The following is a 17,132-nucleotide window of genomic DNA, read 5'->3' on the forward strand; positions in this document are numbered from 1 at the left end:
AGTGAAGTACTGTGCATGTGGCCCCCCAAATGTTCCATTTTGTACTGGAACATGAGAATCCCATTAGGCTGCATATAAGGTTTCCCACCTTCCATCTGCTCAGTAAACTGCACCAGGCTCAGCTGTCTTGAACGTGTAAAGGTTAATGGTTGCCATTCTTTCTGCAACAGCTTCATCTGTGCTCTTTTACTTTCTAACTTGCATATTTTGCTGCCCATACATTTAGATACCTGATTATTTTATGGGGTCCCATAAAGACAAAGATGATAGGAAGCATTCTTCATCTTCTGGTAGCTTCTTTTGGAGAATGGTTACTTCAATGTGGTGCTTTATCTGCTGTAAAATAATGCAAGGTGGATTATTTCATATTGTTTCTCTCACAGTCCATTGGTTTTTGTGGGTTTGCCTGGCTACAGTTCCTCATTCTATAATTATTCTTACTTGGATTAGGGAACTACATAATACTTAAATGGTTCTTACCTGAATTATGTTGTCGTTCCATTGATATCGCAGTTTTTGAGATGTGTTCAATGCACTGAAATTGGTTATCTTCTTTCAGTGTATGAAGTCTACTTGCAGTAAAGCAGGGTTAGTCCTTATTTAGATGAAGCTGTAAATACTTAATGAAAGTTCCAGTGGGAATAAGTTTGAGCGTGGCATTAGATAGCAAAGAAAAGAAAAAATAAAGGGAAATCAGATTTCTCAAAGAGGTTTTATAGCAGTAATATGCCATGTTTATAGCAGTAATATGCCATAGAAGTTAGACCACTCTGGAATCCTGTTTGCCTCATCATCACTACAGTTCTTTAGTTCTAGATAAAATACAGTACATGAGCAATCCCAGAAATAAAACAGCTGTAATGCGGGAGGACTTTTCTCTGAGGAGCAATATCACCTTTGGCTATGGCTGTTGACATAATTTTTTGTCCACTATGTCAGCCCATCTTGCAGTTACTGTGACCTCTGAATGTGTTCCCAGTTGTATTCCGAAGAACATAGTAGCATCTGTCACATTAGGTTGGGTGTCCTCAGTGGTAGAGAGTCAAGAGCATGTCTTCTTCTCTCCCAGTCTCCTTTGAAGTTTGCTGACAATATTAGTCTGCATTCATGTATGTTTTCATCAGATGTGTTTCTGAGTTGCTTCCATCTACCACGGCCAGTTTGAGCCGTTTATATAAAAGAATACCTAAAATATAAAAAGAAATACATTAGGATATGTTTTCTTTCACTGTGTTGATGTCCACCTTCTGTTTGTATTGGCTGGGAACAGGGAGAAACAGATGTAATTCCAGTCCTTTTTCTCTGCAGCATATTATTTACTAATTTTTATAGGTTATTAGGTGTTCTGCTTTATAATGCAATACCTAAACACACACATGGAACTTGTGTTAATCCTGCATTGCTTCATGTCTGACTTTCAAACACAAACATTTCTTCTTTCTCAGATACACAATCAAAAGGAAAGAGTTAGCTCTGGAGCATCTGGGCACCGAGTGAATCAAAACATATCATTACTCTATTTACCCTTTTACAGTTTTGTATTTGATCTTGCTCACTCTCAGTCAAGTCCAAAAAAAAAAGGCACCTCTAGGTAAGGAGTGCGTTCTTACTACATAGTATTTAAAATCAGAAAGATTGTTTGCTGATCTCTCATGAGTGTATCTAAATATCACCAAAGTCTTTAGGTGCTGTGCTTTTTAAGTTTTTTGCCTGAAAAATCAGACTTGGCAACTCAGGTTTTATTTTCACTGTTTTATTTGTAAGCAGCTCCTTATCTAGTGCAGTAATATAACACATTGACAAGCTGAAGAACGGGTATCAGAATGCCATTCTCCCTTTTAAATGTCTGCTTTGCTATTTAATTAGACAGATAAAGCAGGCAAAGGAAGACGGTGGATGCTGGTCTCTATTTCATTTGTACGGGAAGGTTGGATTGTTATAGTAGATCGTCTTTTACAGTCCATGCAGCGTATTTCCTATCTTCTCTTTAGCTACAAAAAACATCTCACGTAGACATTAACAAAACCATGTTTCTGTAAGATCTGCCAAAATCACTGCTAACATAAGTGTATGGCCTAGGGCTTTGCTACTTTATCATTAAGTAAATGCATTTGACAGGTTCTATGCAATGATGCTCTTTCATCACTGCCCCTCAGCTTTGCATTACCAGCATTTCATTGTGTTACTGTGTTCATGAATGATAGGGATCCTTCTCAAATGCGACCAGTACAAGTGGGCCTGTGTTGTATTGCCTCAGGAGCAGCAGCCGTAACTGTTATTAGTAGCAGATTATTTTTTTTACTTTATTTTTTTAAGATCAGTTTATATGTACAAAATGGCTTTTAAATGGCTGTTTTAGTGGCATATGTATTCCATAAATGGGCTGAGCCAAAGGGAAGCACGGAACAATGTAAAGACTATAAAGGAGCTCCAGGAAAGACCAAGGGAAAATAATTACTTTATGGTGAACTTTGCTTGAATGGAGTTTTATTCAGAAAAAGGATTGTAACCCTAGGGACTGTTGTCGAGTGCAGACACGAATCTTTCACAGTGGAGAGTCAAGTGAAGCGTTTGCTTGGTGGGTAGAGGCAAATGGGGTAACCCATGGGATGCTGGCGTTGCCACTTTGTTTGAGTGGGTTTGGGCTTGGTTTGATATGTTTGCCATTACACGGTAAGGCAGAAATACACACCCCAGCTGTTAAATTTTCTCCCATATAATTTACCGTGACACCATCGTCAGGATCCCTTGGCACACGTGTTTTATCTTACAGTTTCCAACAGTGTTAGAGGCCAAACTGTGCCTTAAGCCTTCTTGACCTGAATCGTGCTGGCATCTGTGAAGGAGTGACAGTGTTGGCCTCCTCCCCTTGCTGGCGGGGGGGGACCCTGTCCGCCTCAGCTAGCCTTGCTCTAGGAACTCTCCCGCTTTTTAAAGCGATGCTGCAAATCTCTCATGCTTCCCCAGCCCTTTTATGGGAGAGTTCTGTAAATCTTTACAGGCCATTTCTCCTTCCACGGAGCACGGGCCGCTCAGCATGAGGATTGCGTTGAGCTGCTTGCACACATCACGGCTTGCCCTGCATAGGTTGGGATATGAGGCTAGGATAGGAGGTTAGGATATGAGGCCGGAGGAAGGCAGGTTTCCTGCAGTCTTTTCCTTCCTTTTGTGCCTGCACAAGAAGAACTACAATCCTTCTCCTTTATATTCAATGTATATTTAGCCCTAGATCTCTGAAGCCTCTCCCTTTTAGCCTATAAACATAAGCAGACACCTTAGGGACTGATATTTGGCAGTTGCTTTCAAGTGTCTTTATGTCTGACCTAGAAAGTGGGGAGTGTTTTTCAGTGCGTGCCAGTTACAAAGTCAGAATGGTCCGTATTAATTAGAATCATCTGCAATCCTTTTAGCATGTGAGCCTGTGGCATCATTAAGGATTTTCATGCTTTCATTCCTAAAGGATGGATAGAGTTCAGTCCTCCAGATCTTTGATTATTTTTCTCATTAGCAAGCATCTCCATGCTATAAATTAAAGGAGAAGGAAAGATTGCCATTCCCAGGGTGGTTCATAAAATGCCTTGGAAACCTGAGCCCCAGCTGCATCCAGGAGAAAATAATATTAATGTATAAAGCCCCACTTAACCATTTAGGTTATCAGCCCAGCTGTAGTTACTTCTCTGTAGTTATTTCCAGGCATATCATGCATATATTTAGTCAGACAATCAGATGATTTTAGGGACTAAAACACTAATCCTCTTAAAACAAAACAACTTACTTGCTAAGGCCAGCTCAGCTTAAACAGTTCTCTTGCACAGAATTTAATCTTGATTTAATTAAACTGTGTGAGATCACGTCCTATGTTAAACTGTCTAACATAGTTAAACTGGTACAGTTTGCGCATGTAGATGTTTTCTCATTCAGTAGCCTATAAAAAAAAACCCTCAGAAAATAGCCATTCACAATTTTATGCTTAATCTGGAAAAATAAAAGGAGGCTCTGAGTAGATATTTCAGTAATTCATTTTTTAGGAATTTTCTTCAAATCTGTAAAATAGGAATTGCTGCCACTGGAAAGATATTGGTAAGTCTCCAGATAATTCTTTTTCTCTTTTTTAAAGGAGTTTTGAAACAATCTAAGCATCCTGTATTCAATTTTTGATAAGCAGAGCACTTTGGTTTTCAATTTAAAACTGATTTTGATTCAGAAGTTTTAATTATGCTTATTTACTTGAATAATTCAGAAATCAGAATATAATTTCTGAACTGGACTATTAAAGGTCACATAATTGGGTCATGAAAACTTCTGACATTTTGACTATTGATGTGATAAATTTTTGATAACTCTCATACAGTGAGCTCCTGTTTCAACCTAGTTGTAGCAAAAATCTCATCCCCTTCTGGAATGATTTTGCTGTTTCTAGCACAAAATAACTGTATAAAGGAAGGGAAACACCAACTCTTCTTCCAACTAGTAGTTACTGGATTTTAGGACCGAAACAAAAATGAAAATTTGCTGAAATCTTTCACCACCTTCTTCAGCTGAAGAATACCAGCCTAAAAATTGTATGTTCCAGCCTTCATGTTACCTCTTTGACTCCTGTGAAAGGCTATGGATTATCTTTCCTAGATTTGACTAATAAATGTAACTTTGTCTTTTATGTGATTGTCTCCAAAGCCCCTTGAAGTTTATGAGAAAACTTCCCTTATATACATATCCATGGACTCTGGATCAAAGTGTCCTAACGTGAGCACTGGGATTCCTTTAAAGCATCTGCAGGAGCTGATAACATGTAAAACTTTTCCTACCAGGTTCTTTCTTTACATTTGTGATTATTTGAGTTCTGCTTTGTCACGTAGACTTACTCTTGGTATAAAAAACAACATGAAAATATTCTTTTTAAAAAGAATTTTGGGGGGTTTGCTGCAAGAACAAAACAACTTGTGTCTTCCCTTTCCTCAATGTGTTTTTTACTAATGCACTTTCAAAATGACCATTCGTACTATCCAGCACTTACGGTAAATCTGTGTCGGTTCATAGGCTCAGCAGAAGCTTCTATCTATTTGACCTTCTGTCCTCGCAGATCCAGTTGGCAGCCCACAGTGACCCTCCCGGTAAACCAGCATAAATTTGCAGACTAAGATTTCTGTAGCTACAGCATATAAATTTTAAGAATGACAAGGTTCATTACGTTGCCAGGGGACTATGTTCTGTAATGTAGACCTGAATGAAAGGACCAACTTGAAATATATCATCAAATAAGTTCAGCAGATTGGGTGAATTTAACTGCTGATTTAATTAGTGGAATTCTGTGAAATAGGAATCAACAAGGTGTTGGTCCTGTGATATGTCCTTACAATTAAAGGCATGCCAGAATTAGTCATTCTGATTTAAATGTCAAGTGGATTTTGAAAATTATTAAATACATTCAGCAGCATAGCCTTGATTTAAAAAAACCTTTGAAATAGACATGTGTTTTAAATATTATTTGTCCATGATTTTTCAAAAATATACCTTAAAAAAAAAAAAAAAAGGAAGAATTATTTTAAACTCAGGCCCTTCTGAGAAGGGCTGTTCTGGTTGCCAGGCAGCTGAAAGACAGTGCTCTGTGCTCAGGGAGGTCATAGTTGCGCTTTTTATAGGGGAAGACTGGAAGTCAGCCTGCTTGGAAGTGCAAATGCAAACGCAAGAATCTGGCTGTGCTCCAGCAGTGGTGCCAAACTCCTTGCTTGCTGAATGTATGCCGGCATTTTATTTTTGTGATTAGCAGCCCAGCTCCGAACACAAGAACGCGCGGTGAAGTTGGAGCATCCTGCTCTACAACTATAAGTGAGCGTCTTGTTGAGAGGCACAAATCCTCCCAAACTACTGATAGCCATCTTGCTAATAATGTGCTTTGGAAAACAAGTAGCACAAGGAAGGTATTTTTCTTTTTGCCAATCCTGTCAGAGCGGAACAGATCTACAAAACAGAGCACAGATGGCAGCAGAATAGTGGCTTAAATGCAAAGCATCAATTGAGGCAAGTGGTACTTTCCCAACTCTGAGTAGGAGCTTTGAATCTTCTTTTTCTTGATGTATTTTGTTTTGGAGACACACTTTAAATGTACAACAAATATTAGAAAGTGAAAATTATAGTGGAGAAAATTAGGATTATAAAAATCTAGAATGAGAAGAATAAACCAAAACAGCTTATCTATACACATAAATATTTTTAAACATCCGCAGTTATTTCTCACCAACAGTGTCGTAATTCAGATTTTCTAACCAATCAACAGTAAAGTAGGACCTTTGGAGAAACTACAACAAAGTAGGTAGAATTCTTTAAACTTTTATAGCTAAGTAATTATGCAACCTTAAATCCATTCTGGCAATATCCAGGCCTTCAAAAAAAAAAAAAGTCTAGATACATGATATATTACATATTGAACTTGCAAATAATACTGGATTGTCATTTGATGGCAGTATTTGGTGTCATATTGAAAAAAGGCATTTAAACACATCTTAAGCGTTGTATTCTACTGGTGATTTTAAAATAGGTCTCTTATCTCACGATTGTTGCATCCAGAATATTTAAGAATATATGAGTTGGGTGGAACCTGTTTTTTCGGTATATCATCCACGTGCAGGTGCTCAATTCTTAATATAAGCAATTCTGAATCTTTTGGAAATTGTAATCCAGGCCTGCATTTTAAGCCTGGGGCTCCTCTTTGCATTAAAGTGAAAAACAAGAATCCTATTATTCTTTGCAATTTGGGGCTTTTTGGTTCACCCTTTTCCCCCCTAATTCACTCCTTTTGCTAGTTGCATTGAAGTTAGAATAAAAGAAATCAAGAGGCAGAGTGAACCTTGCAGGCTCTCAAGTAGCTCTCCTGTCAATGCAGATAGCCCCTTGGCTCCTCATCGGGTGCTAGCTGGGAGATGAGAGGGGGAGCACAGAATCACACAACCAAGAGTGGCTGAGGTGGGAAGGCACCTCTGGAGATCATCTGGTCGCTCAGAGCAAAGTCACCTAGAGCTGGTTGCTCAGCCTGTGCCCAGTTGGGTTTTGAGTCTCTGGAAGGATGGAGACTCCACAGACTCCCTGGCCAACCTGTTCCAGTGTGTGACTACCCTCACAGTAAAGAATTTTTTCCTTATATTCAAGTGGAATTTCCTTTTCTCAGTTTGTGTCTGTTGCCTCTTATCCTGTCACTGGGCGCCACCAAGAAAAGCCTGGCTCCATCTTTTTTACTCACCCTCCCATGTCACCCACTCAAGTTAGCTGGGCTGTCCTCCCTAGGTTCATTGTGGACAGCCACCTCTAAAACCTCCTCACAGTTGGAGTCTAAGTTGAGGGCTTGGAATTGCTGCATGGAGCAATCTCCTGTCTTTCTGTACGAATGCAGAGAGCCCATGGTGACACGTTTGATTGCTGGAGCCCTTCATTTAGGTGCCTGAAGATAGTATAAATACTCACTGTAATGTCAAGATGCCCTACTACCCCAGATGGGGAAAATGAGACTAGTCACATTCATGTTGTTGTAGAAGCATTACTGTGGTAAGAAGCGGTACTTTGAGACTTCGTATGCTTTGGGTGACTCCCTATGCTGTGGGTGAGTCCCTCCTTCATTTCTAGTCTCTCTTAGTCTCTCTGTTTCAGTTTAGTAACAATCTATGCTCTGCTTAATGGGATTGGCCTTTGATCTCCGGAAACCTCAGCGCAGCTTAATCTGTGGCGTCACGGCACGCTCCTCCACTGTATTTTAGGGTTAGGAGGACATAGCTATTTCCCACCCAAAGGGTCATTTTAGGACATTGCTGTTGCTGCAAGGGAAGATGCTGGGTTTGGGACCCGTCAGGTCTAATGCTGTTTCATTAGGGACACATATGGATATCTCAGTTCAGCAGATACCTCGGGACTCAGTATGCTGTCAGTGCGGGTTTCTCCTGGTCTGGAAAGCACAAGAGCTCTTGGTGACAGGAGATGCCAGAATATGGTGTTTCCTTTCCTCCAGTTCTGCTTGAAGGTGTGATTTGCAATGCTCCAAAGAGATTTCTACCCTGCAAGAGGCCCCGTGGGAAATCAGGATTTGCTGTTATTTCTCTGAGTAGCCTTTTTCAAAAGCATGGATTTTCAGACCTAGTTGCTTTTGACCTGGGAAGGGAGGGTGGGGGGAGAAAAGAAGTCATGCAGAACACATGTTCTGCAGCATCAGCAACAGATGAGGGAGGATTTGATTTTAGCTTCAGGGAAGCAGAGTCAGAACTAAGCTGCCAGCATGTTGCACACTGGTTCAGTGAAAAGTGCTGGATTGGGGCACTTACCAGAGCCAAGTCATACTGCAATCTGACCATGATTCCAGATATTAAATATCATTTTATGATGGTGATTTAATAAGTATATGTATTGGCACTGATGCTTTATACGTTTCACTGAGGCCAGAACCAAAGTTGCTTACATCAGCTGAGAAGTTCTCATGGATTCCAGACGGTTTTAGATGACAGACTCCATGCTTCATTAATGCATTCTGAGGTTGGGAACTTTCCAAAAGAGTTTAAATATTTTATTTTTAGTTTATTTATTTTAGTATTTTCCACATTTTTAATCTACATAATTGACATTATGCAATCAGAATAAAATCTTCTAGAGGTAAGGTCCCACAGGGCATTGTAACAGATGGCAGAGTGCCTGGTTTTCCATGGTAATAATAGTGCAGAAAAGGGAATGCTTCTGTTCAAATTCCTTTCACCTCCCACCTTAAATTTTGCAATGGTCTCTGTCCTTTTAAAACTGTGCTCTGAATATCTCCCTAATGCTTTGGACATGAATTCAGAATAGAAAAATGTAACAAATTGCTTTACCATCCAATCCTTTAATAAATGTGAGACATCTGGGTCTTTCCTCCAGTTGGTTTCTTTCTGCAGGTTATTCCTCTAGTGACTGGGGAAAAAGAAGATCCATTCTATCAAAATTATCTGCTACTTTTTCAGTACCAAGAGCTGAAACAGCACCAGCATTAATACTGTCCTGAATTCGAGAAAAAAATAGATTATTGAGATTGTAATACAGAGCAAATAGAGAGTACTAAAATATGCCTATCTACAGAAAAAGAGTGAAAGCACAGCAGTGCTTTCGGAGTTCGGAGCGAGGTAATGACACTTGTACCTTGTCTTCTCAGTGCAAGATCTAAAAGCCCTCAGCCCCTTCATGCTGCTTTAGAACAATCTGTTATTTGATAATAGTCACAGCTTTTTATCCTACAATCAGCCAAGGGTGCACCAACCGCATAAAAGGAAGATTGATAGCAGGGATATTGTTTGTCACTATGTGGGAGACGGATATAGCAACCAGCTTTGAAACCATGTTGGGTAGTTCTGATTAAAATAGTGTCTGTGCTGTCTGGGCGGTGGGAATGGCCTGATCTGGCTTAGTCCTGATGGTGCTGCTCGTGCTTGGTGAGCTTCCAGGGAGCCTTGCCATGCCGTCCGCACTCGCAGAGGGAGGCTCAGCTCAGATGGTTTGCAGGAGACTTGTGGAAGGACTGGAATGTGCAAGGGAGCACTACTTTTCCCTACTAGGTCTAATGTCCCAGTCTCTTTTCCCAAGGTAAAATATTTTATATCTCATCTACACAGACCTCTGACAAAATCCACTGAATCCGTTTAAGGGGGACTTTCACCAATTTGTGCTCTCTGAAATGGTCCGGCGTGGGAGCCTGAGCACTGATCTACCCGTCAAGCAGTTCTCCTGGGCCACGCACTTGTCTTTGGGCTCTCTACTATTACTCCCTCTGCCCCCGTCTTTGTGTGCCTGGAAGTCCCAAAGATAATTTCAGTTTTCTTTTATGAAGAAGAAAGAAAAAAGAAGAACGAACAGCACCTAATGCTTTTCTTCATGAAGAAATCTCTCGAGAAAGAACTCGTGCACTAGATTTGAAGAAGATTGGCACCGCTTTTTCACTGAGATCCGGTGGCATTTCACAGTCACCGCTGAGACCTGTCCACAGGAGAACAAGCATAATTGTGATGCTTATCCAAATAATCAAGGAATGTCATATGCCATGTCTGCTCATCCCAAACAGATTAGCTTTCATTTCCTAGTCTGGATGACAGCACAGGCTATTCAACATAATTTTTGGGTTGCTAATCCTAAAAGAATCTATTTATTTATTTTTCGATGTTATTGCCATGGAAACTAGTTAAATTGCAGGTCCAGATTACATCTTTACTGTTCACTCACTTTCATGTTGATCTGTGGACATTCTTCAGGTGCCAGGAAGAGGCAAAGGACAAATCATTATTGTTCCTTGAAACATCTAGTCACTCCCTGGGCTCTCCAGCCTCCACTATGTGAGTGTAGCCACTTGCATTCTGTCTCTCCTAGGGCGAGAGACTTGTAACCTGAAGATCTCTACCTGCAGCCTTGTTTTCTGCAATAACATTGCTCAGCCAAGCTTGAGAGGACTACACAGCAGATTGCTTCCTTATCTCTTTTTGAAACCCTTGCAAGTGGTAACACAATGATGCAGAGAGGACAATTACCATTTGGAGCACAAATCTAGGAAGTGTTTTGAAGATGCACTAAAACTGTTGAAAACAGGTGTAATCAGGAGTCAAGAATTGCTATTAAAAATGCAATGTCAAGAATGGTGAAGTCTCTGTGTCAGAATCCAAATAATGAAATACTTAAGGGAAGGACATGTCTCCCCTATATGTATGGCCTCCAGGTGATAAATGATGGCCCAAACTATAGGTTGCTATTCTCATATTTTGGGGATTTGAGTACTCTATTGAGTGTGTGAGATCTCTGAATTTATTTTGTTTAGGCATTCAGCGGAGTATGAGGTAAATGTGCCCTCTCTTGTAACTTGGTCTGGATTCTTAGAGGTAGAATGTAGGGTCTTCACCTCTTTAGAGACCTGTTGCAAGCTCTTGTTTTAATCAGATGATAGTGGAGCTCTTGCTGATGGAACAGTTTTTATCCCTTGGGAAATTTTGTAGGTTTGAGAGTGGATGGGAGGGGCCAAAAAACTGAAATGACTTATCTATTTTTTTCTTGTAAGTGTTTGGTAAACCTGGATATGTATGTATAAGTAGCCCTTAGGCAGCTATAAGATTAGAAACTTGCATTTTTGTAGTAAGTCCTAATATATGCTACTCACCTTGGTGACATGATGAGTCATTTTTACAGATAGCATTTTTAATGGAGTATCTATAATGCATTAGTCACTGATGCCTTTGCTTTGCATCAGGCATTCAGATCCTTGTGTCCACTTTCCTTTCCACTGTACTTGAGCTACAGTCAAGTTACAAGGAAAAAAATCTGTTCTTTATTACTGTATCGTTTTGTCTCTGAGCCTTTTGTAATACAGTTTCGTTTTGGAGAGGTCTTTCTGTATCGCTGTAGTCTTTCATGCCAATACACATCACTATGGATCATAAGAAGTTGAGGGTAACAAGTGCCCTTACGTTGCATGGGAAAGCACCTTCGCGTTACAGTTCTTCACTCTTTTTGTACATACAGGGTGTTGAGATTGATTCTCGTTCACTCTGACACGACAGAGTGCAGCACATGCCCTTGTCTGTCTCTCCAGAGAGTGAGTTATCATTGGTAATAGAATGGGTGAGTTTGCTAAGTACAGGAGGTAGCATAATTATATGGCTTGTAGAGATCTATTTCTAACCTAATTCGGTAACTTGTTAGTTTAGACGAGTGATTCATTGGCAGAGGTTGCCATTGTTGCAGAAAGACTTGTGTAAGCTGAGCATGGCTGGTTATATGGCTGGTTTTGGCTGAACCTGGTAATATTATGTTCTCTGTATCCTCAAAATTTGTATTCAGAAGAAATGAGGGGAGTTTTTAATTTTGAGGACTGTCATTATCCGGTGTGTCTGCATGACTTGCTTGCTCTAGTGAAGGAGTGTTCTCCTTTGCTTTAGCCTCTGCTAATGAGAGCAATGCATAACGTGGTGTTCATACTACAGGAAAAGCTGCTCAGGAGCCAAACTTGTATTCCTGATTCTGTCATGGTTTCTGGCAGTTCTGTTGCATGTGAGATGTGGCTTCCCAAGGGAAGAAAAATCAAGTAAAATCAAGAGCCAGAGAATGAGTGGGCACTTTTGAAAATGTTGTCCTCAATATGTCAAGTTTTGTATTTCTAAATTAGGGGACTGTAAGTATTTCTCAGGACTCTAGAAAGGCTCTGCGAGTGTTTGCAAAGTGTTTCAGAGATGGTAGTATGGCAAGTTGCACTGCAATGCAAAGAACAACGTCTTCAGACCACACCGGTGGAGCGTTCGTACATTTGGTGACAGTCCCATATGACAGTAGTCTATTAAGACACTGTCACAGATCTGATTTACCTAGATGTGTCGTTCCCCTCTTCCCCAGAAATTTTATCTGGACGAAAAGAAGAATTTGTGTATTTGTCCCAGATGCTCCTAAAATGCCTCAGAGCTGGTGTCAGTGTGCCATTTGTCGGCATACACACTATGTGATGTTTGCGCCCAGAACGCTGTTTTACAGGATGGCTTTCCCTCAGTCTCAGGAGCATGAGAAGGGCCAGACTCTTCAGTGGAGTTCATGGCAAGTGCTCAGTCCGCCTTATAATGAAAACACGATTACAGTAAATTGTGCCTACAGATTTTACAGATTATTGTGAGTGCATCAACCACAGTTAAAGAGCTAGAAATCATTCAGAAAAGGAAAAAAAAGTTTCATTAACCAATATCTGAAAGGAAACCCAGCTTCTTCCCTTTGTTTACCAATAATACGTAATTTAGTAAGTTGCCTGCCTGTCACAGTTTGACATACAAACCTTGTTTGACATGCTGTGGCTGTCCCTTGCACTTGGAGGTTGAGTGTACTACATAGAGCATGTAACTAATGAGATGGGGCTTTGTTCATCCTTTCAGTTAATTCTGTGTGTTCTTTTTTCCCCCCCCGTTTGTGCTGCACGGCTGATTACCACCCTAGGACCTTGCAATGGGACACAGACCCCTCAGTGCTGCAGCTCCAGTCTGACTCTGAACTTGGGTATATGTCAGCTCTTTTTGTTATCCGTTTATCATTTATTTGCAAGTATTCTGTTGAAAATGCTTCCCAGTTGAGCTGGTTTTATGTGATTTTCATTTGCTTTGTTGACTTAAAAAGACTGTAATTTAAGTTTCCTTTTTTCAGTTTCATAAATAAGAAGCTTCAGCAAAGCCATCTTTGTGGAAAAAACCCAACTATTTAAAGAAACTCGTGAAAAGATAAGCTGCTATTTCTGTTGCCTGAAACACAATACAAATAACTATTTCATTACAGATGAAATGTTATTATTGTGGCACTTTAATGTGCATGTACAGTTACATTGGTCTTGTTTGTACCTGTTGATTCAGACTTTTCTCTCTGAATCATTTGCAAGGTACTTTTTCCCCTCTTTCCTGTCTGCCATAGTTATGCTGTTTCCACATGCAGTAACAATTTCCCCTTTTTCCTTAGGTCCTGCATATGTCCTTATAACTCTGCACTTAAATATGATCACAGTCCAAGACTAATTGCCATCTTAGTTGAGTTCAGGCCAGTCAAGCATTTTTTAAATTGTACTAGATCTAAACTTAATATCTTCTAGTTTGGGATGGAACTTCTCTACTCTGAGCATCTGAAAAAATTAGCTAATTTAAATAATTTAGAAACGCCTACCTGCAGTACCTGCAGAGATATTCAGGATAAACTGTTTCTCTAAAAAGGATAGGTAGCAGTCCCTCTTCAGAATCTGAGTCATAGGCAAAACCAAATCTCTGTGTTGAAGAAATTTTTTTACCTATGAATTTAGGGACTTGTCTGTCTGAGTCTCCAGGCAAGTGTCTTATGCATTTACTAGTTAATGTAAAATTCATTCACCATTCTATAAGAAAAACAACAATTTCCCTTTAACTTCTGATTGACATTGCTCCCAGCTGCAGTTAGGGATGTTAGGGCTATTCACCAGGAAAGATCAGGAGTGGAAAGTATCCAGATAGCTTTCTAAACAGGGTTTCTCCACATCCAGAACGGCTAAGAACGTTTGTAATTTCTACCTGAGTGTGACTACAGGTGGATCCAACTTCTATGACTTTACCTGTCTATAGCAAAAAGGTAGAGTTTTTTGAGATATTTTAATATACAGAAACCTTTTAGAAATCTCAACTGTTCTTTGCCAGAAGTTTGGATTAGAAGATGAGCACTCCCAGGAGCAAGGTTCCTCAAATGGCTGTGCAAGGCAAGTTCCTTTATTTGACTCACAAAAAGATAACCCTGTGCATAGCCACAAAACTTCAATCTTTTGTGAGTGGTCCGTGCAAAGACAGAAAAGAAGCATACCAAAGAGTAAATCCACAGGTATACTCTGTAATGGCAGTCCTGCCCCTTTTGAAAGAAAACTGTCTTCAAAACCAAGGCAGAGTTAGAGATGGGAACAGACTTTCTTCGGGTGTCATGAGACTAGATTAAAATAAGTACCAAAGCAAAAGAAATCCCACACTCAGCAATTAAATGATGCGTGTACAAAACACTTCTAGCAGATACATCTTTCTTCTGATACCTACAGACAGAGGAATCAATTTTAATGTATGGACTTTAGTTACTGTCCTCCTACTGAGGAGGACATAGGCAGTTTTGAAAGGAATCCTTCAAAGCTTATGTGCTATCTAAGATGAATATTCAGCAAACTGTAAACGATAAGAATTACGAGCACCTCGGATGAAAAATGGGGATGGGAAAGCAATAGGCACTTTAGTGCTGCCCTAAAAAGAACTAGAGACTAGAACATTACAGTCCATATTTGGTAGATTCCAGATACTGAAAGGATGCTTCAGTTGTCTCAAAGTGCTTGGGACCAAAGGCTAGGCCAAATTTTAGTTACACAAGAATCATTACAGGTTGCTTAACAGGGGCAAAAAAGAACTGAGAGCCCACGTTCCTTCAGGTGAAGAAAGACTTCCCTGTCTTCACCAGTACTTGCAGGATATGGATGACACTAGATATTTGTACAAGCACCAGTAATTCCTGAATTAGAAATGTTTTAAGTGAAAAATTCCACAGACTCTCTCAGCACAGTGCTCTGAGATGAAGCTCATTTCTTAGTTAGCAGTCCTCAAAGAGGTTAACCCAACTAGTGGTTAAATCCATTAGGATCAATGTTCCCCATCCTCGGGCAGTTGAGAAGATATGGAGTGACCTCATGTGAAATTAGAATTAGGTGAGGTTCTAATTAGGCCCAGATTAGATAATTAATTAGAGATTATACTTAACCAAGGCCACTGTCAAGAAGCTCTTTCAATGCAGAAGACTTAAGAATCTTGGTAAATGGAATCAGTAGCCTGGGACACAGGGGACTGGTTACATAGGAAAGTCTAACTGACCAAGTAGGCAACACAGGTTGCATATCTGGTGCTGAAGGAGGAAAAAGCACGTGAGATTTTGTTGGGGTAAGATATTTATTAAAGCTTGAATTCACACAAACCCTCAGTTAAAGCAGCTACAAAATTGGAACGTTTCTAAAGCTTTTGTTAGCTGAAGTATATCAGAAGCTGTAGAAGTTTTTCTGTAGGATTTTCAGACAGTTGTAGCTTTTGCTCGTATTGGCAAAGTCACAGATGGTTGTAAGGAGGGAGACTTCTTAATTTTTCCTCTGAAAAGAAGAAAGAGCTGTAACAACTATTTCTGCTCTAGTGGTTTGTTACGTGATACAGCCGATTCGTACCGATTACCTGCTGAATATAGTTGCATTCAGCTTAATAACAACTCAGCCAGTAAGACAGATCGGAAAAATATATAGCTGACGTAGCATTAACCAGCTGAAGAGTTCAGTAGGTGTCATCCAGTGATGACAATTTCCTTTTGAGACTCCCATTTCCTTTCAGACATCAATCTTAATTGAATACCCAAACCAGTGTAAATGAATTAGATCAAAAGCCCTTTGACCTCTGTTCTTCTAACAATCTGGAAAATGGAGAGGATATGGATAATGTATGAATCTTCTGCTTTTCCAAATTGCTGTCTCTATTGACATGTCAGTTAAGAAACATTGTGTCCATTAATTTATTTCCCATAAACCTATAAGCGTGCTTGCATTAGATGTTGATCTAGGCAACTGGACTTATTTAGTTGATTTGTTTATTATGTGCATATTCTTTTCTCTGCTGAAAGTTGGCATTTTACCAGTAAAACACTTGCAAGTAACCATTTATTTGTTCCCTCCCTATACAGTCAAATAATATTCAGGAAATAAATTGATTTCCCCCCCTCAGTGCTGAGTGATCTGTGCATGACTAAAAGTGTTCATGACCATGTTCAGCTGTCTCTCTTTTTTTTGCCTTACTCACTTACAGTTAGTTGGCATTACTGATTTATTTCGCATAAGGGAAGTAGTAGAAAAAGAAGGCTGTACTTGCCCTGTTCCAGCTGTGTCTCAGAGCTCCCCTCCAACCCTTGCATTAGGACTCTACTGATCATAAACCTACATCAATTCCACTACTAATGACTCCTGTGAAAGGCAGAATCTCCTTCTTTATGGAAATTACCCACCTTGCCAGTTAAAGGCTCTATTATGGGTCTGAGGTGAACATCTAATCCAGTCTGGTTTATACCCACTGTTCCCTTTCCACTATTGTGTGTGTCAGGCTGAGGATTTTTTTGAGCAGGCAGAACATTGTAGTAATGACAGTATGAGAGAATTTTGTTGCACCTTAGGAGGGGCACAGGCAGGTCATTTCTCTTTCCCATTCACAGTCCCTCTCAGCAGCATGATCTAGAGGTTCAGTAACTGTACTTTATTATGGCAAATGGTTCCCAGGTTAATTTTCCTCACTGCAATTAGGTACTTCTCATGCATAGTGTATTGTGTTTCATCTTAGCAAACAATGAAGTATTTTTTTTTATCCTGTTCATAAAAGCAAACACTCTTGTTCTTGCTGCTGATTTACATTTAGCATGACTAACCTTTTGATGTCATGTATTCCGTCTTAGACGCAGACTGCACAAACTAGGGGTATCAAAGATTACCCAGGTTGATTTCTTACCTCGGGAGGTGGTTTCATACTCCAAGGAGACACAGACACCTCTTGCCACGCATCAATCTGAAGGTAAGATTTATTTTTTTTTTCAAAAATATTTTCATAGAAAATAAG

At 39.9% G+C, this 17,132-nt stretch overlaps 1 protein-coding gene across 7 annotated transcripts in view; it reads left to right on the plus strand.

The window, feature by feature from the left end:
• The window catches only part of DYNC1I1 (dynein cytoplasmic 1 intermediate chain 1), a 196,826-nt gene that overhangs the window by 28,903 nt on the left and 150,791 nt on the right, over positions 1-17,132 (plus strand). For 4 of the 7 annotated variants that reach the window (XM_063324873.1, XM_063324875.1, XM_063324877.1 and 1 more), the window contains exons 5-6: positions 12,955-13,014; positions 16,972-17,087. In XM_063324873.1, the coding sequence (XP_063180943.1) occupies positions 12,955-13,014; positions 16,972-17,087 (176 nt within the window). The remainder of the gene's footprint in view (positions 1-12,954; positions 13,015-16,971; positions 17,088-17,132) is intronic. The other 3 variants (XM_063324876.1, XM_063324878.1, XM_063324879.1) reach the window with 1 other exon arrangement.

The sequence above is a fragment of the Chroicocephalus ridibundus genome, chromosome 2 (genome assembly GCF_963924245.1).
Source record: "Chroicocephalus ridibundus chromosome 2, bChrRid1.1, whole genome shotgun sequence".
Classification (NCBI taxonomy): domain Eukaryota; kingdom Metazoa; phylum Chordata; class Aves; order Charadriiformes; family Laridae; genus Chroicocephalus; species Chroicocephalus ridibundus.